The sequence below is a fragment of the Oncorhynchus clarkii genome, chromosome 29 (genome assembly GCF_045791955.1).
Source record: "Oncorhynchus clarkii lewisi isolate Uvic-CL-2024 chromosome 29, UVic_Ocla_1.0, whole genome shotgun sequence".
Taxonomy (NCBI): Eukaryota; Metazoa; Chordata; class Actinopteri; order Salmoniformes; family Salmonidae; genus Oncorhynchus; species Oncorhynchus clarkii.
Window position 1 is genome coordinate 23,823,352 of NC_092175.1, and position 25,721 is coordinate 23,849,072.

Genomic DNA, 25,721 nt, shown 5'->3' on the forward strand with positions numbered 1-25,721 from the left:
TATGCTAGTGAGGGCTGAGAATCCACTCTCACATAGGTACATGGTTGCAAAGGGCATCAGTGTCTTAACAGTGCAATTTGCCAAGGCAGGATACTCTGAACGCAGCCCTATCCAGAAATCTGACACTGGCTTCTGATTAAATTCAATTTTCACAGACCGCTTGTTGCAATTTCGATGAGGCTCTCTTGTTCAGATATCGGTAAGTGGACTGGAGGCAGGGCATTAAAGGGATAACGAATCCAGTTGTTTGTGTTGTCTGTTTCGGGAAAATACCTGTGTAATTGCGCACTCAGCTCACTCACTCGCTATATCACATTTGACATTGTCTGTAAGCTTGAGTTCATTTGCATGATGAAAAGACCTGTGTGTTGTCCTTGTTAATGCAGATAGAGAAGAGCTCCAATTTCTTAGTCATAGCCTTCATTTTGTCCCGCACATTGAACATTGTTGAGGAGAGTCCCTGTAATCCTAGATTCAGATCTTTCAGGCAAGAAAAAACATCACCCAGATAGGCCTGTTGTGTGAGAAACTAGTCCTCATGCAAGCGGTCAGACAAGTGAGAATTATGGTCAGTAAAGAAAACTTTAAGCTCGTCTCTCAATTAAAAAAACTTGTTAATAATTTTCCCTTTGATAACCAGCGCACTTCTGTATGTTGTAAAAGCGTAACATGGTCACTGCCCATATCATTGCATTATGCATTTAATACACAAGAGTTCAGGGGCCTTGCTTTAACAAAGTTAACCATTTTCACTGTAGTGTCCAAAACGTCTTTCAAGCTGTTAGGCATTCCCTTGGCAGCAAGAGCCTCTCGGTGGATGCTGCAGTGTACCCAAGTGGCGTCGGGAGTAACTGCTTGCATGCACGTTACCACTCCACTATGTCTCCCTGTCATGGCTTTTGCGCCATCGGTAGAGATACCAACACATATTGACCACCAAAGTCCATTTGATGTCACAAAGCTGTCCAGTACTTAAAAACTATCCTCTCCTGTTGTCCTGGTTTCCAGTGGTTTGCAGAAGAGAATGTCTTCCTTAATTGACCCCCCATAAATGTAACGGACATATACCAGGAGCTGTGCCAGGCCTGCAATGTCTGTTGACTCATCCAGCCGTAACGCATATAATTCACTGGCTTGTATGCAAAACAGTAATTGTTTCAAAACATCTCCAGCCATGTCACTGATGCATCGTGATACAGTGTTGTTTGATGAAAGCATGGTCTGTATAGGTTTTTGGGCCTTTTCCCCCAGCATTGTCCCAGCCATATCTGCAGCAGCAGGAAGAATTAAGTCCTCCACAATAGTGTGGAGCTTGCCTGTCCTAGCCACTCGGTAGCTCACCATATAAGACGCTTCTAGCCCCTTCTTATTAATGGTATCTGTTGCTTTTATACATGTCTTACTACTCGAAAGTCATCTTAATTCTCGCTCAAAAAAATCCTGAGGCTTATTTTTCAAATTGGCATGTTTTGTCTCTAAATGTCTGCGCAAGAGTGAAGGTTTCATCGAGTTGTGAGATAGTACTTTTGCACATTTAACACTGTGGCTCTGGAAAGGCACTACTCCCAATATAAGTGAACCCCAAATCAATGTAGTTATCAAATTTGCGCCTCTTCGATGGTCCAACGTCCCTGTCTGTTGTTCGGTGCTTTCCTGGGTAAGGGGGCAGTAGCTCTTCGGCTGCATCAGATTCCCAACTGTCAGTATGCATGCTAGCTGGGCTAGCAACAAATGTAGAATTACTGATGCTAGCATTGGATGTGCTTGTGGAAGCAGAACAGCTTGTGTCGTTGACAGGTGCAGGTATTGTACTGCTGGTAGTAGCAGTACTCTCTCCCACTACTCTCCTCTTCTATCCTGTCATCTCTCCCTTCTGCTAAATCCTTCTCCCTCCCACCTCCTGACTCTGCCTCTTCTACCCTACTATCCTCTCTTTCCGCATACCATGACTCGCACTGTCCGCTTTCCTCCCAGGCGGCTCGGCCCTCCCCTCCTGCTCCTTGGCTGAGTAACTCATTGCAAGCTTAGAGCTGGGCTACGGGCAGCTGAGCGAAAATGGAGAAATCTTCCGGTGTACCTATCCTTTCGCTCCCTCTCTACCTTCTCTTCCTCAGCATCTGCTGCAAAAGCCACTTTCTACAACTCTAAATTTCAAGCTTCTGCTTCTAACCCTAGGAAACTATTTTCTACCTTCTCCTCCCTCTTTAATCTCCCCCTCCCTCCATACAGACAACTTTGTCAACCACTTTGAAAAGAAGGTTCACGACATCTGCTACTCATTCACTCAGCCTATTGAGTCCACTGGTCTCACTCACACAGAACTACCCTGCGCCCTGACCTTTCTCCCTTCTCTCTCCAGATGAAATCCTGCGACAGTGAGGTCTGGCCTCTCAATGAACCTGCCTGCTGGACCCCATCCCCTTCTCCAGACCTTCTCTCATTCCTCACTTCCCTCATCAACTCAGCCCTGACCACTGGTCGTGACACCTCTGTCTTCAAAATGGCCCGAGTCGCTCCCCTCCTCAAACACACAACACGACTCCTGACGTCAAAAACAATAGACCTATTCCTTTGTTTTCTTTCCCAAACACTTGAGTGTGCGGTCTCTAAACGCTCTCACAAAGATCTTCTTGACCCTAACCAGACAGGCTTCAAGACAGGTCACTCAATCGAGACTGCTCTGTGTCATGGAGGCTCGCCACAATGCCAAAGCTGACTCTCCTCTGTTATCATCCTCCTAGATCGATCTGCTGCCTTCAACACCATGAACCATCATATCCCCTCCACTCTCTGTTCTGGGCGTCTCAGCCTCTGCACACTCTTGGATTGCATCAAACCTGGCAGGCCGCTCCTACCAGGTGACGTGGAGAGGATTCTGTGTCTGCACCACATACTCTCACAACTGGTGTCCCCCAGTTCTCGGTTCTAGGCCCTCTTCTCTCTATACACCAAGTCACTCAGCGCCGTCATATCCTCACATCGTCTCTCCTATCATTGCTATGCTCAACTATTTTTCTCCTTTCCCCCCTTCTAACACCAAGGTGGCAACACTCATCTCTGCATGCCTGGCAGATATCTCAAAATCTCAAGCTCAACCTCGACAAGACAGAGCTGCTCTTCCTGCCAGGGACGGCCTGCCAGCTCAAATAACTCCATCACGGTTGACAACTCCACAATGTCACCCTCCCAGAGTGCAAATAAAATTGGTGTGACCCTGGACAACACCCTATCATTCTCTGCAAATATCAAAGCAGTGACTCGCTCCTGCAGGTTCATGCTCTACAACATCTGTAGAGTACGACCCTACCTTACACAGGAAGTGGCGCAGGTCCTAATCCAGGCACTTGTCCTCTCCCATCTGGACTACTGCAACTCGTTGTTTGGGCTCCCCGCAACTTATACAGGGCGCTGCAGCCTGCCTGGTTTTCAACCTTCCCAAGTTCACTCATGTCACCCCGCTCCTCCCCACACTCCACTGGTTTCCAGTCGAAGCTCGCATCCACTACAAGACCATGGTGCTTACCTACGGAACAGCAAGAGGAACTGCTACTCCCTACTTTCAGACCACGCTAAAACCCTACACCCCAGCACTCCGTTGTGCCACCTCCGGTCTCTTTGCCCTCCCACCCATACAGAGTCCATGCATATCTTTTGAAAACATCTGGAACCTTACCTCTTCAAACAGTATCTTAAATAATCCTCCTCACCTTTTTGTGGCAGAGCTGGGATGAGTTGGTTATCATTTTGTATTGAGCATACATCTCCATACCCCTTGATTAATTGCGTGACATAATTTGACTGTTTTATATCATTCATAACCATACGTTCCTAAAACATTATCTACACGAGAACTGGTTTATCTTCTCCGTATATTGGCGTCTAGCCATATTATTTGCTGTAATATGTTGTGCCTCTTCTGGGTGATAAAATTGGAATAGTAGCCAACTCTGTAAAGCCTCATTTTAAAAAAGAGGATAATTTAAACAGGGCTCCATTGTCAAGCGACTGGAAATGTATGATTTTATTCTGTATAACAGAAAAGAGACCCCTTTGAAACACTGGATGTGTCTCTCTTAGTAGCCTACTGGATAACCAGTTAGGATTTAGTGCCTTCGGAAAGTATTCAGACCCCTTGACATTTTCCACATTTGGTTCCATTACAGCTTTACTCTAAAATGGATTATGTATAATTTTTGAAATCCTCAATCTACACACAATACCCCATAATTACAAAGCAATAATGGTTTTTTGGAATTTTTTTGCAAACCTTATTATAAGTATTAGGACCCTTTGCTATGAGACTCGAAATTGAGCTCCGGTGTATCCTGTTTCCATTGATCATCCTTGATGTTTCTACAACTTGATTGGAGTCCACCTGTGGTAAAATCAATTGATTGGACATGATTTGGAAAGGCACACGCCTGTCTATATAAAGGTCCCACAGTTGACAGTGCATGTCAGAGCAAAAACCAAGCCATGAGGTCAAAGGAATTGTCTGTAGAGCTCAGAGACAGGATTGTGTCGAGGCTCAGATCTGGGGAAGGGTACCAAAACATTTCTGCAGCATTGAAGGTCCCCAAGAACACAGTGGCCTCCATTCTTAAATGGAAGAAGTTTGGAACCACCAAGACTCTGCCTAGAGCTGGCCGTTCGGCCAAACTGAGCAATCGGGGGAGAAGGGCCTTGGTCAGGGAGGTTACCAAGAACCCGATGGTCACTCTGATAGAGCTCTAAAGTTCCTCTGTGAAGATGGGAGAACCTTCCAGAAGGACAACCATCTCTGCAGCACTCTACCAATCAGGCATTTATGGAAGAAGACCCTTCTCGGGAAAAGGCATGACAACCCACTTGGAGTTTGCCAAAAGGCACCTAAATATTCTCGGACTATGAGAAGCAAGATTCTCTGGTCTGATGAAACCAGGATTGAACTCTTTGACCTGAATGCCAAGCTTCACGTCTGGAGGAAACCTGGCCCCATCCTTACGGTGAAGCATGGTGGTGGCAGCATCATGCTGTGGGGATGTTTTTCAACGGCAGGGACTGGGAGACTAGTTTTGAGGGAAAGAAGAATGGATCAAAGTATAGAGAGATCAATGATGAAAACCTGCTCCAGAGCACCCAGGACCTCAGACTGGGGCGAAGGTTCACCTTCCAGCAGGACAACGACCCTAAGCACACACCCAAGACAAACGCAGGAGTGACTTTGGGACAAGTATGTCCGAATTTTTAAGCGTCCATACATCAACCAGTGCCAACGTGTCCATAATTCATAATATGAGCGCCAGAGGGTGAAAATGAGCAGTATTATTGCCTTTACGGTTTATTGATGTACTTAATAGAGTGTGCACCTTTCTAATTCAGAGGGATTGGGTTAAATGCAGAAGACATGAGAACTGAATGCATGAATGAATGCGTTCAGTTGTGCAACTGACTAGGTATCCCCTTTCCTAGTTCCCTACCATTGTAAAATAGTTATGAGTCAAATTAGATTCTTATAAATACACAATGACCAAAAGTATGTGGATACCTGCTTGTCAAACATCTAATTCCAAAATCATGGGCATTAATATAGAGTTGCCCGCCCCCCTTTGCTGCTATAACAGTCTCCACTCTTCTGGGAAGGCTTTCCACCAGATGTTGGAACATTGCTGCGAGGACTTGCTTCCATTCAGCCACGAGCATAGTGAGGTCCGACACTGATGTTGGGCAATTGGGCCCGACTCGCATTCAGCATTCCAATTCATCCCAAAGGTGTTCGATGGGGTTGAGGTCTGGGCTCTGTGCAGGCCAGTCAAGTTCTTCTACACTAATCAACAAATAATTTCAGTGGAAACCAACCTCCAGCCACTGAAAATTAACAAGCGTGATTTAGCTCGCCCGCATGCGGTTTGGATGGGGTTCACACATTAAAATACCTTAATATAAGGGGCACAACTTTGGTTTTAAAGTGGGGGGGACATAACTTTGCAAAGGGTCTGACATCTAAAGCAAATTTACTACATTTCTACACAATCCAATATAACCAGGCCCTTCTAGCCCTCTCTATTCAGAACAAAAACATTGAAAAAATGCACCCAGTCATCAAGCTAGGTAAGAGATCGTCGTTAAATAGGTTTAAGTGATTGATAAGACTGAACTAGATAAAAAGGAATTCAATAATCAATATCGTGTAGCACCTTTAACAAATCACTTTAAAAAAATGCCTTTATTAAGAAATACTCTATATCAAATTTCTGCCAGACCTCCCAGCTAGCCTGAGCCACCTGCACCCCTGACCCCCACCAGTCTAGTCAATACCTAAACTCTCCCAAAACACATTTTCCCAACCTTTTTTTTCGTCTTTATTCCCAAGAGAAAGGTTTAGAAACAAAAGTTTTTAAAAATATTTAAAAATCACATACAACTACACATGTAAATTAACACAGAGAAACAGTACATCCTCCATGCTGGGAAGGCTTTCTACCAGATGTTGGATCATTGCTGCGGGGACTTGCTTCCATTCAGCCACAAGAGCATTAGTGAGGTTGGGAACTGACTTTGGGCAATTAGGCCTGGCTCAAAGTCAGCATTTCAATTAATCCCAAAGGTGTTTGATGGGGTTGAGGTCAGAGCTCTGTGCAGGCCAGTCAAGTTCTTCCACACCGATCTCAACAAACCATTTCTGTATGGACCTCGCTTTGTGCATGGGGGCATTGTCAAGCTGAAACAGAAAAGGGCCTTCCCCAAACTGGTGTCACAAAGTTGGAAGCACAGAATCGTCTAGAATGTCATTGTATGCTATGGAGTTAAAATTTCCCTTCGCTGGAACTAAGGGGCCTAGCCCGAACCATGAAAAACAGCCCCAGACCATTATTCCTCCTCCACCAAACTTTAAAGTTGGCACTATCCATTGGGGCACGTAGTGTTCTCCTGGCATCCGCCAAACTCAGATCCATCCGATGAACTGCCAGATGGTGAAGTGTGATTCAACACTCCAGAGACCAATGGCCGTGCGTTTACACCACTCCAGCCAACGCTTGGCATTGTGCATGGTGATCTTAGGCTTGTGTGTGGCTGCTTGGCCATGGAAACCCATTTTATGAAGCTCCCAACTAACCGTTCTTGTGCTGACATTGCTCCAGAGGTAGTTTGGAACTCGGTAGTGAGTGTTGCAACCGAGGACAGAATTTTTACACTCTACGCAGTTCAGCACTCCGCGGTCCTGTTCTGTGCGTTTGTGTGGCCTACCACTTCGTGGCTGAGCCGTTGTTGCTCCCAGACCACGGCACAATAACAGCACTTACAGTTGACCGAGGAAGCTCTAGCAGGCTAGAGATTTGAAGTACTGACTTGTTGGAAAGGTGGCATCCTATGACGGTGGTGCCACTTTGAAAGTCACTGAGCTCTTCAGTAAGACCATTCTACTGCCAATGTTTGTCTATGGAGATTGCATAGCCATGTGTTCGATTTTAAACACCTGTGGGCAACAGGTTTGGCTGAAATAGCCTAATCCACTCATTTAAAGGGGTGTCGTCATTTTTTGAGACAACTGTTAATCATCAAATAGTATATTCAAGGCAATCCATCTTCCTTCCAAATCCATTGTAACATATCGTACCTCAAGATCCAAATTGTTTTTGAGTAGGATCATAACACCTTTTGAATTTCTTTACCCACCGACCGCAATAGATTTGACCATCCCATTATTTTTCCCAGGGCACTTCATTAAAGATATTGAATGAGCTTCCAGAAGAGAATATGTAATCCTTGTCCTTTAGCCATGTAAAAATTATTTTCTTATTATCAGCATAAAAACAGTGGAATTATAGCTAGCTATACTTAATACACTGATGACCATGATGGGTTACATTTTAAGATACTCATCGCTGTCCTTACAACCATTTTGAAATACTTCTCCATACTAACTCTAAGTAGACCTCCAGTTGTCCTCCAATACCCCTCCCACAAAAACACATAACATTGAGATGGGTCTTCATATATTTTCTCATTTTGACTCCATACCTTATGTAAGGTGTTGATACACTACATAAGCAGCTACAATGAAAGCAGTATTGATCAACCCTTAAGCTTCTAAGTGGGCATGTATTCACAAGACATAAAAAAATAAATACAAATCCCCCATGTTCCTCTTTCACCTCCTCCCCTTTCCCCTTTGATGCTTCCTGCGTGAATCTGTCCTGTACTGATGCACCAGTGAGAGCGACCTTATTGGTGCCTCTGTAGTGGTAATTCCCTTAAATGCAGGATATTGGTCAGTGACTGTCTCTATGCAATACAAAGAAAAAATATATAGTCTTGGCCAGACTTAATTGTGCTCTAGTCAACCACAAATGTAATATTTTAAATAAGGTGTGTATAAAAAAACAACAAGATATAACCTATATAATAACACGATTCATGATTCCATTGGTAAGTCCAATTTATTAGGTACACCCATCTAGTACTGGGTTGGATCCCACTTTACCCCCAGAACAGTCTGAATTCTCTGGGGCCTAGAAATGTTGCTATATTTGGTATCAAGGGACCTAACGTGTGCCAGGAAAACATTCCCTACACCATTACACCACCAGCCTGTACCGTTGACACATGGCAGGATGGGGCATAGACACATGCAGCTTACGCCAAATCCTGATTCTGCCATCAGCATGATGCAAAGGAACCGGGATTTGTCAGACCAGCAATGTTTTTCCACTCCTCAATTGTCCAGTGTTGGTGATCGGTTGCCCACTGGAGTCTCTTGTTTATAGCTGATAGTAGTGGAACCCGGTGTGGTCATCTGTTGCAATAGCCCATCCGTGACAAGGACGAGTTCTGAGATGCCGTGCTGCACACCACTGTTTTACTTAATTGTTTATTTTCCTGTTTGTGGACCGCCTGTTAGTTTGCACGATTCTTGTCATTCTCCTTCGAACTTCTCATCAACAAGCTGTTTTTGCCCACAGGACTGCTGCTGGATTGATGTGTGTGAAAAGCCCAGAAGGCCGGCCGCTTCTGAGATACTGGAACTGACTTAGCCAAATACATTCAAGCTCAGTTTTTCACAAATCCTGACATTTAATCCTAGTAAATATTCTAGGATCACCACTTTATTTTAAGAATGTGAAATCAGAATAATAATAATCAGAATAATAGTAGAGTGAATGATTTCTTTCATCACATTCCCAGTGGGTCAGGAGTTTACATACACTCAATTAGTATTTGGTAGCATTACATTTAAATTGTTTAACTTGGGTCAAACGTTTCGGGTAGCCTCCCACAAGCTTCCCACAATAAATTGGGTGAATGTTGGCCCATTCCTCCTGACAGAGCTGGTGTATTTGAGTCAGGTTTGTAGGCCTCCTTGCTCACACACGCTTTTTCAGTTCTGCCCACAAATTCTATAGGATTGAGGTCAGGGCTTTGTGATGGCCACTCCAATACCTTGACTTTGTTTTCCAAAGTTGTGGCAAAATGGCTTAAGGACGACCCATTTGCGACCAAGCTTTAACTGATGTCTTGAGAAGTTGCTTCATTATATCCACATCATTTTCTTTCTTTATGATGCCATTATCTTGTGAAGTGCAAAAGTCCCTCCTGTAGCAAAGCACCCCCACAACATGATGCTGCCACTCCCGTGCTTCACGGTTGGGATGGTTTTCTTCAGCTTGCAAGCCTCCCCCTTTTTCCTCCATTATGGCCAAACAGTTCTATTTTTGTTTCATCAGACCAGAGGACATTTCTCCAAAAAGCACGATATTTGTCCCCATGTGCAGTTGCAAACCGTAGTCTGGCTTTTTTTATGGCGGTTTTGGAGCAGTGGCTTCTTCCTTGCTGAGCGGCCATTCAGGTTATGTCGATATAGGACTCGTTTTACTGTGGATATGGATACTTTGCTGCTGTTCTGGGATTGATTTGCACTTTTCGCACCAAAGCATGTTCATCTCTGGGAGACAGAACGAGTCTCCTTCCTGAGCGGTATGACGGCTGCGTGGTCCCATGGTATTTATACTTGCATACTATTGTTTGTAGAGATGAATGTGGTACCTTCAGGCATTTGGAAATTGCTCCCACGGATGAACTAGACTTGTGGAGGTCTACAATTGTTTTTCTGAGGTCTTGGCTGATTTCTTTTGGTTTTCCAATGATGTCAAGCAAAGAGGCACTGAGTTTGAAGGTAGGCCTTGAAATACATCCACAGGTACACCTCCAATTGACTCAAATTATGTAAAGTATCCTGTCAGAAGCTTCTAAAGCCATGACATCCTTTTCTGGAATGTTCCAAGCTGTTTAAAGGCACAGTCAACTTTGTATGTAAACTTCTAACCCACTGAAATTGTGATATACTGAATTATAAGTGAAATAATCTCTGTAAACAATTGTTGGAAAAATTACTTGTGTCATGCACAAAGTAGATGTCCTAACCGACTTACGAAAACCAAAGTTTGTTAACAAGAAATTTGTGGAGTGGTTGAAAAACAAGTTTTAATGACTCCAACCTAAGTGTATGTAAACTTCCGACTTCAACTGTATCTGTAGGAGTGAACAATTTTATTGAAAGGGGTGGTGTACTTAATAACCTGGCTACTGAGTGTATAACTAGGATGAAATTACTTTTTTTCTTCAAATTCCTTTATTATTATAATTGTTTTTAGAGTGTTTGAAGTAAATATAGTAAATATTATTAATGAGCCCTGTCTAGGTCTGCTTCTGCCTTCTGAGACACAACAGGTGTAGTAGACCTTACAGTGAAATGCTTACTTACAAGACCATAACCCTCAATGCAGTTAAGGAAAATAACTGTTGAGTAAAAAATAGATAAGTAAAATACCAAAGAACAAAAATATATATTGTCACATTAAAATATACATTGATAATTTGTCCTGGCTAGTGTGATAGACCTACCTCTTGTTTTTTTTAAGGGATATGTTATCCCTCTCAGGGTCAATAACAAAGGAAAAACACTGTGAAAAACAGTGTTAATTGAAAATAAAATGAATTTGATTATTTAGGAATTAGGCATCTATAGTACAGATGCAGGCATACAATCACTGAAGTAGCCTACAGTTCTATTATATAGCACACAACCACCGATAGGGGCGCACTGGTTTTCAAAACGGGCAGCTCACTAAGAGCAGGGTGGTATACTGACTTGTAACAATGCAATATAGGCACCAGTAGAGCCAAAGCGAGTGCGTCCATTTATCGGCTACATGTTCAGTTGGCCTAGCTACATTTCTTGTACATTCCACCTTGGGATTCAGTGAATTCATCTTTCATGCATCTTTCTTTCGACACTAAACCCACCATTGGTGTGCGTGGGCAAAGAGCTCTATCTTCATGTCATCTAACAAATGTAAATGCTTGGAGATTGCTAAACAGCATTGGCACTTGGATTGGAATCAGATCACATGAAAAGAGCTATTTTACATACAATATAGCTCAGTATGTATTAATTTTATACAGGGTGCCAATCATTTTTGACCTGATTGTATGTCTCTCAGAGCATTCATGCATATGTGAACCTGCAAAAAGGAAACGTGATACTAACATACATCATAAGTAAGTAGCCTAGGACAAGACTTGGCTTGTGCAAGCCTGAACAGCTCATAGGAGCAGGAGGCTATTTACTGTTTTTGTAGCGTGAGAATGCTTGATTACCATTACTCCCAATCTACAGTGCATTAGGAAAGTATTCAGACCTCTTGACTTGTTCCACATTGTTACATTACAGCCTTATTCTAAAATGTATTCAAGTGTTTCCCCCCCATCAATCTACACACAATACCCCACGATGACAAAGCAACAACAGGTTTTTAGACATTTACCACCCCACCCCCCAAAAAATATATGGTAGCGATTACAGCCTCGAGTCTTTTTGGGAATGACGCTACAAGCTTGGCACACTTGTATTTGGGGAGTTTCCCCTATCTCTTCTCTGCAGATCCTCTCAAGGTCTGTCAGGTTAGACAGGGAGCGCCGCTGCACAGCTATTTTCAGGCCTTTCCAGAGATGTTGGATCAGGTTCAAGTCCAGGCTCTGGGCTGGGCCACTCAAGGACATTCATAGACTTGTCTCCTGCGTTATGGCTTAGTGAACCTTCACCCCAGTCAGAGGTCCTGAGCATTCTGGAGCAGGTTTTCATCAAGGATCTCTGTACTTTGCGCCGTTCATCTTTCCCTCGATCTGGACTAGTCTATCCAGTCCCTGCCACTGAAAAACATCCCCACAGCATTATGCTGCCACCACCATGCTTCACCGTAGGGATGGTGCCAGGTTTCCTCCAGACGTGAGGATTGGCATTCAGGCCAAAGAGTTCAATCTTGGTTTCATTTGACCAGAGAACCTTGTTTCTCATGTTCTGAGAGTCCTTTAGGTGCCTTTTGGTAAACTCCAAGTGGGCTGTCATGTGCCTTTTACTGAGTGGCTTCCATCTGGCCACTCTACCATAAAGCCCTTATTGGTGGTGTGCTGCAGAGATGGTTGTCCTTCTGGCAGGTTCTCCCATCTCCACTGAGGAACTTTCTAGCTTTGTCAGAGTCATCATCGGGTTCTTGGTAACCTCCTTGACGAAAGGCCTTCTCCCCTGTTTGCTCAGTTTGGTCGGGCGGACAGCTCTAGGTAGAGTAACTTCTTCCACTTGGAATGATAGAGTCCACTGTGTTCTTGGGGATCTCCAGTGCTGCAGAAATGTTTTGATACCCTTCCCCACATCTGTGCCTCAACACAATCCTGTCTTGGAGCTCTATAGACAATTCATCTGACATACACTATCAACTGTTCAACCTTATATAGACAGGTGTGCCTTCCCAAATCATGTCCAATCAACTTACCACAGGTGGACTCCAATCAAGTTGTAGAAACATCAAGGATGACCAATGGAAACCGGATGCACCTGAGCTCAATTACGAGTCTCATAGCAAAGGATCTGAATACGTATGTAAATAAGGTTATTTATTTTTTGGCGAAAATGTCTAAACCTGTTATCGCTTTGTCATTATGGGGTATTGTGTGTAGATTGATGAAAACATGTATTTAATACATTTTAGAACAAGGCTGTAATGTAACAATGTGGAAAAGGGGAAGGGGTCTGAATACTTTCCGAATGCACTGAAGCTCTAATGCTGAGAGCCAAGCAGAGACGCATTGGGTCCCATTTTTACAGTATTTGGTACGACTCGGCAGGGGATCTAACTCCCAACCTTGAAACCACAAGGTCACTGAGTTGGTTTGCATACTGTAGATAGCTGAAATTATATTTAACTGAAGCGCTGTCTCTGTACATTTATCTGGCACTAAATGGAATAGAAACAGCTGATTGGCATGGCCGGCATGTTCCACCCCAGGACTACAACTTCCTGTTTTGACCTCCCAATAAACCCCCCCAAAACTCTTCAGTTGAAAACGAGCTCACCCGATGACATGCTTGATGGGGCGGGGGTGGAACAGGATGAGACCTTCAAACTTTTTCTAAACAAACTGACTGTTAACCATTTCACCAGCTAACAGGAAGCTGTGGTCGATGGCTTCGGTATGGGGGGGAAGAGAGCGAGCCGGTAGGGGCGACACACAGAAAACTAATAGTAGTCTCTAGCTGTGATGATAGGTTTTCTGATTTTTAAACAAAGATTTCTCAATTACACAAACTCACCCAATGAGAGGCAAGAGGCAGAGAAGGAAGAAGAGTCTTCCAAAAACAGAGCAACATGGATATGCAACTAAATTAACATAATGAATATGCCCCATTGACAAAAAATACAGCAGTAGTCATTCGTAGGGTTCTACGGTGTGATCAGACAGAACTGCAGACCAGTCCTCCACAAAGAGCTGCTTTCCTGTTTTTCCATTGACAACACCATATAGGGTATTCATACAACTTGAAGGGTATTCATAACATTTATATGAGGACCAGTAGAGATTTGATTCACATTCTTTATATACACAGACGGTCAATAACCCATGCAAGTAGTAGTTATCTGTTATGGTTCAAGGCATTCAACTACTCTTCCCTCTGAGGTTTTTAAATTCACCCAAACATACACAGGGTTGAGCCATTGGCAACATCCGTTCGAGCAAACAGAGGCTCCTTTCAGCATTGCACAAAGAGCCAGGCATGCATTAGGGTATGTGACTGTTAAAATGCAAACACTTCACTATACCTGACCACACATCATGTTGCCCACATTGTGTTGTTAGTTTACATGCCATCCGTGTAAAGAGAATTTTGAAGAAGTCCAGGCGACTGCTCCATGAGCAGTGAAGAGAACACAGAGAGACAGAAAGCGAGAGACACAGAGAGAGGTGAGAAAGCAGACACCAGACACCACCAATAGGATATTTCAGATGAAGGTAATGTAGTTCCAAGGACCCTGGCTGCAATGTAATGCAGGCCTATGTCAGTGAGGCATAGTTTCTGTGGAGGTCAAGGCTTCACTTGTGAAAACAGAAGGCATGTTGATGCACACACACACACTACATTGGAGGTTGACCGATTACGATATTTCAATGCCGATACCGATTATTGAAGGACCAAAAAAAGCTGATACCGATTAATCGGACGGTTTTTATATATATATTTGTAACAATGACAATTACAACAATACTGAATGAACACTTATTTTAACTTAACATAATACATAAATAAATAATGAAGCGTGTTCAATTTGGTTTAAATAATGCAAAAAAACTGTGTTGGAGAAGAAAGTAAAAGTGCAATATGTGCCATGTAAGAAAGCTAACGTTTAAATTCCTTGCTCAGAACATATGAAAGCTGGTGGTTCCTTTTAACATGAGTCTTCAATATTCCCAGTTAAGAAGTTTTAGGTTGTAGTTATTATAGGAATTATAGGACTATTTCTCTCTATACCATTTGTATTTCATATACCTTTGACTATTGGATGTTCTTATAGGCACTTTAGTATTGCCAGCGTAATCTCGGGAGTTGATAGGCTTGAAGTCATAAACAGCGCTGTGCATCCCACATTGCTAAGAGCTGCTGTTTGAATGAATGCTTACAAGCCTGCTGCTGCCTACCACCGCTCAGTCAGACTATCATATATCAAATCATAGACTTAATTATAATATAATATAAAACACAGAAATACGAGCCTTAGGCCATTAATATGGTCAAATCCGGCAACTATAATTTCAAAAACAAAAAGTTTATTCTTTCAGTGAAATACGGAACTGTTCCATATTTTGTCAAACGGGTGGCATCCATAAGTCTAAATATTGCTGTTACATTGCACAACCTTCAATGTTATGTCAGAATTATCTAAAATTCTGGCAAATTAATTATGGTCTTTGTTAGGAAGAAATGGTGTTCGCAACGAGCCAGGCGGCCCAAACTGCTGCATATACTCTGACTGTGCTTGCACAGAACGCAAGAGAAGTGACACAATTTCCCTAGTTAATATTGCCTGCTAACATAAATTTATTTTAACTAAATATGCAGGTTTAAAAAATACATGTGTATTGATTATCAGAAAGGCATTGATGTTTATGGTTTGGTACATTGGAGCAACGACAGTGCTTTTTTTGCGAATGCGCTTGTTAAATCATCACCCGTTTGGCGAAGTAGGCTGTGATTCGATGATAAATTAACGGGCACCTCATTGATTATTTGCAACGCGGGACAAGCTAGTTAACTTCTTGCTCCTACTTGAGACGCAGATGTCTCAAGTAGACACCTGGAAATGCAAATGCGCTACGCTAAATGCTAAATGTACTCGTTAAAACTCAAACCTTTATCAAAATTCACATGCAGGGTATTGAATTAAAGCTACACTCGTTGTGAACCTAGCCAACAAGTCAGATTTTTAAAATGCTTTTCGGCGAAAGCATGAGAAGCTATTATCTGATAGCATGCAACACCCCAAAATGCCTGAATGCGATGTAAACAAAGATATAGCTTAGCCGGCGCTACACAAAACGCAGAAATAAAATATAAAACATTCATTACCTTTGACGAGCTTCTTTCTTGGCACTCCTATATGCCCCATAAACATCACTATTGGGTCTTTTTTTCGTTTAAATCGGTCCATATATACCCAAAATAGCTTTCTATGGAAGCTGTGTCATTCAGAAAAAAACATTGTTTTTAAACGCTGCGTCATTTTTTTTAATTAAAAAAGTTGACGATAAACTTTCACAAAACACTTCGAAATACTTTTGTAATCCAACTTTAGGTATTAGTAAACGTTTATAATCTATCAAAATGATTACAGGGCGATGTATATTCAATAGCTCCTCGTTTTCAAATCAATGGCTGCCAATGTGCACATTCAAAACATCCTGGTGGAGACCGGAAGAAACGGAATCCAGTTAGTTGGATTTACCAAGAAAAAACTCCTTTGAAAATGACGACAATCTGTAGGAATTGCATGCAGGTCGATAATTAATTTTGTGCCCTTTTAAAAACCCATGAAAGTGACGCATGGAAATAATTTTTAGCTTTCAGAGAGCAGTTTTTCTTGCGCTTTTCAATGAAACACACGATCTGTTATAGTCACAGCCGTGATTTAACCAGTTTTAGAAACTTCAGAGTGTTTTTTATCTACACATACTAATCATATGCATATACTATATTCCTGGCATGAGTAGCAGGACGCTGAAAAGTTGCGCGATTTTTAACAGAATGTTCGAAAAAGGAAGGGGTAGACTTATCATCAACCATGTGTAGTTAACTAGTGATTGTTAAGATTGATTGTTTTTTACAATATAAGTTTAATGCTAGATAGCAACTTACAGTGGGGCAAAAAAGTAGTTAGTCAGCCACCAAATGTGCAAGTTCTCCCACTTAATAATATGAGAGGCCTGTAATTTTCATCATAGGTACACTTCAACTATGACAGAAAAAATGAGAAAAAAAATCCAGAAAAATCACATTGTAGGAATTTTAATGAATTTATTTGCAAAATATGGTGGAAAATAAGTATTTGGTCACCTACAAACAAGCAAGATTTCTGGCTCTCACAGACCTGTAACTTCTTCTTTAAGAGGCTCCTCTGCCTTCCACTCGTTACCTGTATTAATGGCACCTGTTTGAACTTGTTATCAGTATAAAAGACACCTGTCCACAACCTAAAACAGTCACACTCCAAACTCCACTATGGCCAAGACCAAAGACCTGTCAAAGGACGCCAGAAACAAAATTGTAGACCTGCACCAGGCTGGGAAGACTGAATCTGCAATAGGTAAGCAGCTTGGTTTGAAGAAATCAACTGTGGGAGCAATTATTAGGAAATGGAAGACATACAAGACCACTGATAATCTCCCTCGATCTGGGGCTCCACGCAAGATCTCACCCCGTGGGGTCAAAATGATCACAAGAACGGTGAGCAAAAATCCCAGAACCACACGGGGGGACCTAGTGAATGACCTGCAGAGAGCTGGGACCAAAGTAACAAAGCCTACCATCAGTAACACAATATGCCGCCAGGGACTCAAATCCTGCAGTGCCAGACGTGTCCCCCTGCTTAAGCCAGTACATGTCCAGGCCCGTCTGAAGTTTGCTAGAGAACATTTGGATGATCCAGAAGAGGATTGGGAGAATGTCATATGGTCAGATGAAACGAAAATATAACTTTTTGGTAAAAACTCAACTCGTCGTGTTTGGAGGACAAAGAATGCTGAGTTGCATCCAAAGAACACCATACCTACTGTGAAGCATGGGGGTGGAAACATCATGCTTTGGGTCTGTTTTCCTGCAAAGGGACCAGGACGACTGATCCGTGTAAAGGAAAGAATGAATGGGGCCATGTATCGTGAGATTTTGAGTGAAAACCTCCTTCCATCAGCAAGGGCATTGAAGATGAAACGTGGCTGGGTCTTTCAGCATGACAATGATCCCAAACACACCACCCGGGCAACGAAGGAGTGGCTTCAGCATTTCAAGGTCCTGGAGTGGCCTAGCCAGTCTCCAGATCTCAACCCCATAGAAAATCTTTAGAGGGAGTTGAAAGTCCGTGTTGCCCAGCAACAGCCCCAAAACATCACTGCTCTAGAGGAGGAATGCATGGAGGAATGGGCCAAAATACCAGCAACAGTGTGAAAACCTTGTGAAGACTTACAGAAAACATTTGACCTCTGTCATTGCCAACAAAGGGTATATAACAAAGTATTGAGATAAACTTTTGTTATTGACCAAATACTTATTTTCCACCATAATTTGCAAATAAATTCATTAAAAATCCTACAATGTGATTTTCTGGATGTTTTTTTCTCATTTTGTCTGTCATAGTTGAAGTGTACCTATGATGAAAATTACAGGCCTCTCATCTTTTTAAGTGGGAGAACTTGCACAATTGGTGGCTGACAATACTTTTTTGCCCCACTGTACCTTGGCTCCTTGCTGCACTCGTGTAACAGGTGGTCTGGCTGCCACGCAGTCTCCTTGTGGAGTGCAATGTAATCGGCCATAATCGGCATCAAAAAAGCCGATTATCAATTGTTATGAAAACTTTAAAAAAGCAGATTAAGCGGTTGACCTCTACACTACATGTTAATGTATGTAAATTGTAGTCTTTTCTGTAATGTCTTTTTCTTTATATGTTGGACCCCAGTAAGTGACATAAGGTGAAAGATACATTGTCTCAGCAGATTGCTTTGGACACCACAAAGTAGTGTCACTAGGTTGTTAGCAACTCACACCCATGTTAACACTTCTCAGGGTGAATATTATATGATGACAATGTGACCCAGACACATTAATGGCCAAATATGTTTTGGTACTTTTCAGTGACTGTAATATTGGATAGATGCTCAGCAAGGTTAGCTATCAACCTTATTCAAACGTATGGAAGGAAGAATGTTAACCCTAAGATGGTAGGCTAACTAAATTGCTACAAGTTTCTTATATTATTTTATGTATGAGGTGGATCAGCCTGGTCTCACAGACCAGTAGTGGTAGAATGGCACTGAAGAGGATGGTTGACGTTTTTTTGCATTGTTTGTAACTTATTTGTACATAATGTTGCTGCTACCATCTCTTATGACCACAAATAACTTCTGGACATCAGAACTGGGATTACTCACTACGGACTGGAAGAAGCTTTTTCCTTTAACGAGTCCGACGAGAAAGATATACTGCTCTCCCTGGAACAGGCTCAGATCCACATCATTTGCGTGAAGTAAAGACGGAGGAAAAGAGGACGCAGATCAGGCTGCCTTTTGAGAATCTGTAGGCGAGCGAGTAAAGTCCCATTGCCATCAATTCTACTTGCTAACATGCAATCATTGGAAAATAAAATGGATGACCTACGATTACGATTATCCTACCAATTAAGAACTGTAATATCCTATGTTTCACCGACAATATAGAGTTGGAGGGATTTTCAATGCACCCTCAGAACAAAGAAGCTGCGTCTGGTAAGACGAGGGGTGGGGGTGTGTGTCTTTTTGTCAATAAGAGCTGGTGCGCGATGTCTTATATTAAAGAAGTCTCGAGGTATTGCTCACCTGAGGATTGCTCACCTAAGGAAGACCACACAATCTACCAAGAGAGTTCTCAGCTATATTATTCGTAGCCATCTATTTACCTTCACAGCCGATGCTGGCACTAAGAGCACACTCAACCAACTCTATAAGGCCATAAGCAAACAAGACAATGCTCACCCAGAAGCAGCGCTCCTAGTGGCCAGGGACTTTAATGCAGGCAAACTTCAATCAGTTTTACCAATTATTTTACCAGCACGTCACATGCGCAACCAGAGAGAGAAAAAAAAAACTCTAGACCACCTTTACTCCACACACAGAGATGCATGCAAAGCTCTCCCCCACCCTCCATTTGGCAAATTCGACAATAATTCTATCCTCCTGATTCCTGCTTACAAGCAAAAACTAAAGCAAGAAGCACCAGTGACTCGCTCAATACGGAAGTGGTCAGATGGCGCGGACGCTACACTACAGGACAGTTTTGCTAGCACAGACTGGAATATGTTCTGGGATTCATCCAATGTTATTGAGGAGTATACCACCTCAGTCATCGTCTTCATCAATAAGTGCATCGACGACGTCATCCCCACAGTGACCGTACGTATATATCCAAACCAGAAGCCATCGATTACAGGCAACATCCGCATCGAGCTAAAGGCTACAGCTGCCAATTTCAAGATGCGGGACACTAATCTGGACGCCTATAAGAAATCCCGCTATGCCCTCAAATGAACCATCAAACAAGCAAAGCGTCAATACAGGATTAAGATTGAATCCTACTACACGGGCTCAGACGCTCGTCGAATGTGGCAGGGCTAGAAAACTATTACGGACTACAAAGGGAAACCCAGATGCGAGCTGCCCAGTGACGCGAGCTTATCAGACGAGCTAAATTCCTTTTATGCTCGCTTCGAGGCAAGCAACACTGAAGCATGCATGAGAGCACCAGCTGTTCTGGATGACTGTGTGATAACACTTTTGGTAGCCAATGTAAGCAAGACCTTTAAACAGATCAACATTCACAAAGCCGCGGGGCCAGATGGATTACCAGGACGTGTACTTAAAGCATGCTGCGGACCAACAGGCAAGTGTCTTCACTGACATTTTCAACCTGAGTCTGTAATACCGACATGTTTCAAGCAGATCCCCATAGTCCCTGTGCCCAAGGAAGCGAAGGTAACCTGCCTAAATTATTATCGCCCTGTAGCACTCACGTTGATAGCCATGAAGTGCTTTGAAAGGCTGGTCATAGCTCACATCAACAGCATCCTCCCAGATACCCTAGACCCACTCTAATTCGCATATCGACCCAACAGATCCACAGATAACGCAATCTCAATCACACTCCACACTGCCCTTTCCCACCTGGACAAAAGAACCACCTATGTGAGAATGCTGTTCATTAACTACAGCTCAGCATCCAACACCATAGTGCCCACAAAGCTCAGCACTAAGCTAAGGACCCTGGGACTAAACACCTCCCTCTGCAACTGGATCCTGGACTTCCTGACGGGCAGCCCCCAGGTGGTAAGGGTAAGTCACAACACGTCTGCCACGCTGATCCTCAACACTGGGGCCCCTCAGGGGTGTGCACTTAGTCCGCTCCTATACTCCCCGTTCAACCACGACTGCGTGGTCAAACACGACTCCAACACCATCATTAAGTTTGCTGACGACACAACAGTGGTAGGCCTGATCACCGACAACGATGAGACAGCCTATAGGGAGGTGGTCAGAGAAATGTCCACATTACCAACGATCCATCATGGTCCAAATACACCAAGACAGTCGTGAAGAGGGCAGGACAAAACCTTTTCCCCCTCCTCAGGAGACTCAGGAGATTTGACATGGGTCCCCAGATCCTCAAAGTTCTACAGCTGCACCATCGAGAGCATCCTGACCCGTTGCATCCCCGCCAGGTATGGCAACTGCTCGGATTCTGACCGTAATGCGCTACAGAAGTTAGCGCATACGGTCCAGTACATCACTGGGGCCAAGCTTCCTGCAATCCAGGACCTATATAAATAGGCGGTGTCAGAGAAAAGCCCATAAAAATGTCAGAGACTCCAGTCACCCAAGTCATAGACAGTTTTCTCTGCTACTGCACGGCAAGAGGTACCGGAGTGCCAAGTCTAGAACCAAAAAGTCTCCTGAACAGCTTCTACCCCCAATCCATAAGACTGCTGAACAATTAATCAAATGGCCACTGGACAATGACATTAACCACCTCCATTTATTTTGTACACTGCTGCTACTCGCTGTTTATCTATGCATAGTCACTTCACCCCTACCTACATGTACAAATGACCTCTAACCTGTACCCTCGCACACTGACTCAGTACCGGTACCCCCTGTATATAGCCTCGTTATTGTTATGTTATTGGGTTGCTTTTCATTATTTTTTACTTTAGTTTATTTGGTAAAAATTTTCTTACCTCTTCTTAAACTGCACTGTTGGTTAAGGGCTTGTAAGTAAGCATTTCACGGTAAAGTCTACACTTGTATTCGGCACATGTGACAAATACAGTTTGATTTGATTTAGACTTAGCATAGTAAACATTCAAATTAGTATGTGTTACCTTTGGTATGGTTACATAAGACAGGTTACTTGAGGCAAAAAACGAGAGGGTCATTGGTCAGGGTGGATGAGTGGGTGTATAATGTGAATGTATAGCAACCAAAAGGTTGCGTGTTTAAATCTCATCATGGACACTAGCATTTTAGCAACTTTGCAACTACTTATCATGTTAGCTAACCCTAATCCCTAGCCAGCTAACGTTAGCCACAATAAACTGCAATTCGTAAGGCTTCATACCTTGTACAATATGTTACGAATTTGCAAATGTAACAATTCATAACATATCATACAAATTGTAATTTGTAACATATGAAATGGATGATGGGCATCCAAAAATGTACACATACCATATGAAACGTGACATGCATACTAAAAGGAGCATCTTGGGTTTACATAAAGAATAATATGAAATGCTTCGGGACCAGGTTGCAGAGATGGATAGACTGACAGAATTGTTGAATGCTTGTTGACAATTTTATTATCTTCAGTGTTGTAGACATAAATTACCTTGTCGAATATGCCGTTTATATTCTGCATGCTGCTGCCTGCAGATAGACACCTCACTCCACTCCATTCACAGCCTACACTGTCCCTTACAAAAAATATATAGCACTTTTGAAACTGAAGTAAAAGTGCAGTAACTGCAGTCCACTGTAGTATTTTGGACACAGTAATTGCAGAATAACTGCAGTCGCACTGCAAAATTAGTTGTAAAAAAAAAGTATTTTGGAAGCAGTATTTGCAGCATATTGCAGTTAACTCCGCTTTAACTGCAGTTATACTGCATTATACTACAGTTAAACTGCACTCTGACTGCAATCTTTTTTCGTAAGGGGTTGGTGAGGCTAATTGTTTTCAGCTTACATTTCACGAACCAGCATAAAACGCTGACATACACAGTCCAAAAATAGCCCAACGAATCTTACCATAAATTCCGGAGGTTCGGTCAAGTCATCCGTGGGAATTGTTAGAAGGAGAATGGCTACAATCCCAAACAGTAATAGCGCAACCGTAGCGAATATATGACAGCGTCGCTTGGCCATTGTTAAAAAATTGAGCAGTGCTCTTCTTGCAGATGAAATCCACAGTGCGTGCGCTGCCTGATTTGGCAGTGAAGGCAAGGGAGTTTGGATAACACAATGGGTTTGGCTTCATACAAAGCATAATTTAAGTCACTTCGGCATGACTTGCAATTACTTATTTACTTCCCATCACAAAACCCCACAGATAGAACCATTGGTAGTAGGGCTGTGCCTCACAATAAGATATTATCACTTTTACTTTGGCGATACCATATGTATTGCCATTCTACATGTATCACGATTCTATGTGGGTTGTTCCAAAAATTAGGTGCCTTTTGAGTTGTGTAAATTGGTGGGGGAAAAAAGGTTTATTTCACAGAATTTAAAATTGCAGTTAAAATCTTGCACATTGAACAAAAATATAAACACAACATCAAACTTTGTCACATGCCCGAATACAACAAGTGTAGACCTTACCGTGAAATGCTTACTTACAAGCCCTTAACCAAAAGTGCAGTTCAAGAGTTGAGAAAATATTTACCAAATAAAGTAAATAATAAAAAGTGACACAATAACATAACAATAAGGAGGCTATGTACAGGGGGTACTAGAGGTTCACCGATTATGATTTTACCGCCGATACCGATTATTGGAGGCCCAAAAAAAGCCGATACCAATTAATCTGCCGATTTTTATTTATATATATATATAATGTGTGTGTAATAATAACAATTACAACAATACTGAATGAACACTTATTTGAACTTAATATAATACATATAAAAATCTATTTAGCCTCAAATAAATAATGAAGCATGTTCAATTTGGTTTAAACAATGCAAAATCAAAGTGAAAAGTGCAATATTTGCCATGTAAAAAAGCTCATGTTTAAGTTCCTTGCTCAGAACATGAGAACATATGAAAGCTGGTGGTTCCTTTTTAACATGAGTCTTCAATATTCCCAGTTAAGAAGTTTTAGGTTGTAGTTATTATAAGGATTCTAGGACTATTTCTCTTTATACAATTTGTATTTCATATACCTTTGACTATTGGATGTTCTTATAGGCACTTTAGTATTGCCAGCCTAATCTCAGGAGTTGATAGGCTTGAAGTCACACAGTCTCCCCGTGGAGTGTAATGTAATCGGCGTCCAAAAATGCCGATATCCAATTGTTATGAAAACTTGAAATCGGCCCTAATTAAATCGGTCGACCTCTAGGGGGTACCTGTACCAAGTAAGTGTGCGGGGGTACAGGTTTCAAAGATTTTACTGAGTTACAGTTCATATAAAGAAATCAGTCAATTAAAATAAATACATTAGGCCTAATCTATGGATTTCACCTGACTGGCAATACAGATATGCAAATATAGGGGTGTGGATCAGAAAACCAGTCAGTAGCCTCCCGAGTGGTGCAGCGGTCTAAGGCATTGCATCGCAGTGCTTGAGGCGTCACTAAAGACCCGGGTTTGATCCCAGGATGTCCTTGTCGATTTGGGGCTCTAGCGACTGCTTGTGGCGGTCTGGGCGCATGGATGCTGACTTTGGTCACCAGTTTGGTGCGGCTGACTTCCGAGTTAAGTGAGCAGTGTGTCAAGAAGCAGTGCGGATTGGCGGGGTAGTGTTTCGGAGGACGCATGGCTCTCGACCTTCGCCTCTCCCGAGTCCGTTCGGGAGTTGAAGCAATGGGACAAGACTAACTACAAATTGGGGAGAAAAAGGGGTAAAAAGTACAAATAAATAAATAAAACCAGTCAGTCTCTGGTGTAACCACCATTTGCCTCATGTAGCCCACACATATCCTTCACATAGAATTAAATGAGGCTGTTGATTGTGGCCTGTGGAATGTTGTCCCACTCCTCTTCAATGTCTGTGCGAAGTTGCTGGATATTAGCGGGAACTATAACACGCTGTCGTCAAGTCGATCTAGAGCATCCCAAACATGCACAAACTTGGGATCTTTTTATTCAGCTCATGAAATATGTAAATTATTGATATGTAGCCTACCCATTGATTCTTGAAGAATATAACTTATAAATGCCTCATGAGCTTAATTCAATCGCCATACCCCATCAGAACCCAATAGTGGGATTTCTTATAAGCTTCCCACTCCTTGAGTCCTACTCCTTGAAAGCGGCAGCGCTAGCCTTTAGCTCCGTGCGGATGTTGCCTGTAATCCATGGCTTCTGGTTGGGGTATGTACGTACGGTCACTGTGGGGACGACGTCGTCGATGCACTTATTGATGAAGCCAGTGACTGATGTGGTGTACTCCTCAATGCCATCGAAAGAATTCCGGAACATATTCCAGTCTGTACTAGCAAAACAGTCCTATAGTAAAGCATCTGCTTCATCTGACCACTTTATTATTCACCAAGTCACTGGTGCTTCCTGCTTTAGTTTTTGCTTGTAAGCAGGAATCCGGAGGATAGAATTATGGTCAGATTTGCCAAATGGAGGGAGAGAGAGCTTTGTACGCATCTCTGTGTGTGTTGAGTAAAGGTGGTCCAGAGTTTTTTCCCCTCTGGTTGCACATTTAACATGCTGATAGAAATGAGGTAAAACTGATGAGTTTCCCTGCATTAAAGTCCCCGGCCACTAGGAGCGCCATCTCTGGATGAGCGTTTTCCTGTTTGCTTATGGCCTTATACAGCTCGTTGGGTGCGGTCTTAGTGCCAGCATCGGTCTGTAGTGGTATATAGACAGCTACGAAA

At 42.6% G+C, this 25,721-nt stretch overlaps 1 protein-coding gene across 1 annotated transcript in view; it reads right to left on the bottom strand.

Annotated features, from left to right (window-relative positions):
- The window catches only part of LOC139388605 (ectonucleoside triphosphate diphosphohydrolase 2-like), a 34,044-nt gene extending 10,924 nt beyond the window's left edge, over window positions 1–23,120 (bottom strand). Inside the window, exon 1 of the mRNA XM_071135364.1 lies at window positions 22,915–23,120. Coding sequence (XP_070991465.1) covers window positions 22,915–23,031 — 117 coding nt within the window. The 5' untranslated portion in view covers window positions 23,032–23,120. The remainder of the gene's footprint in view (window positions 1–22,914) is intronic.
- Window positions 23,121–25,721: the final 2,601 nt, after the last annotated feature.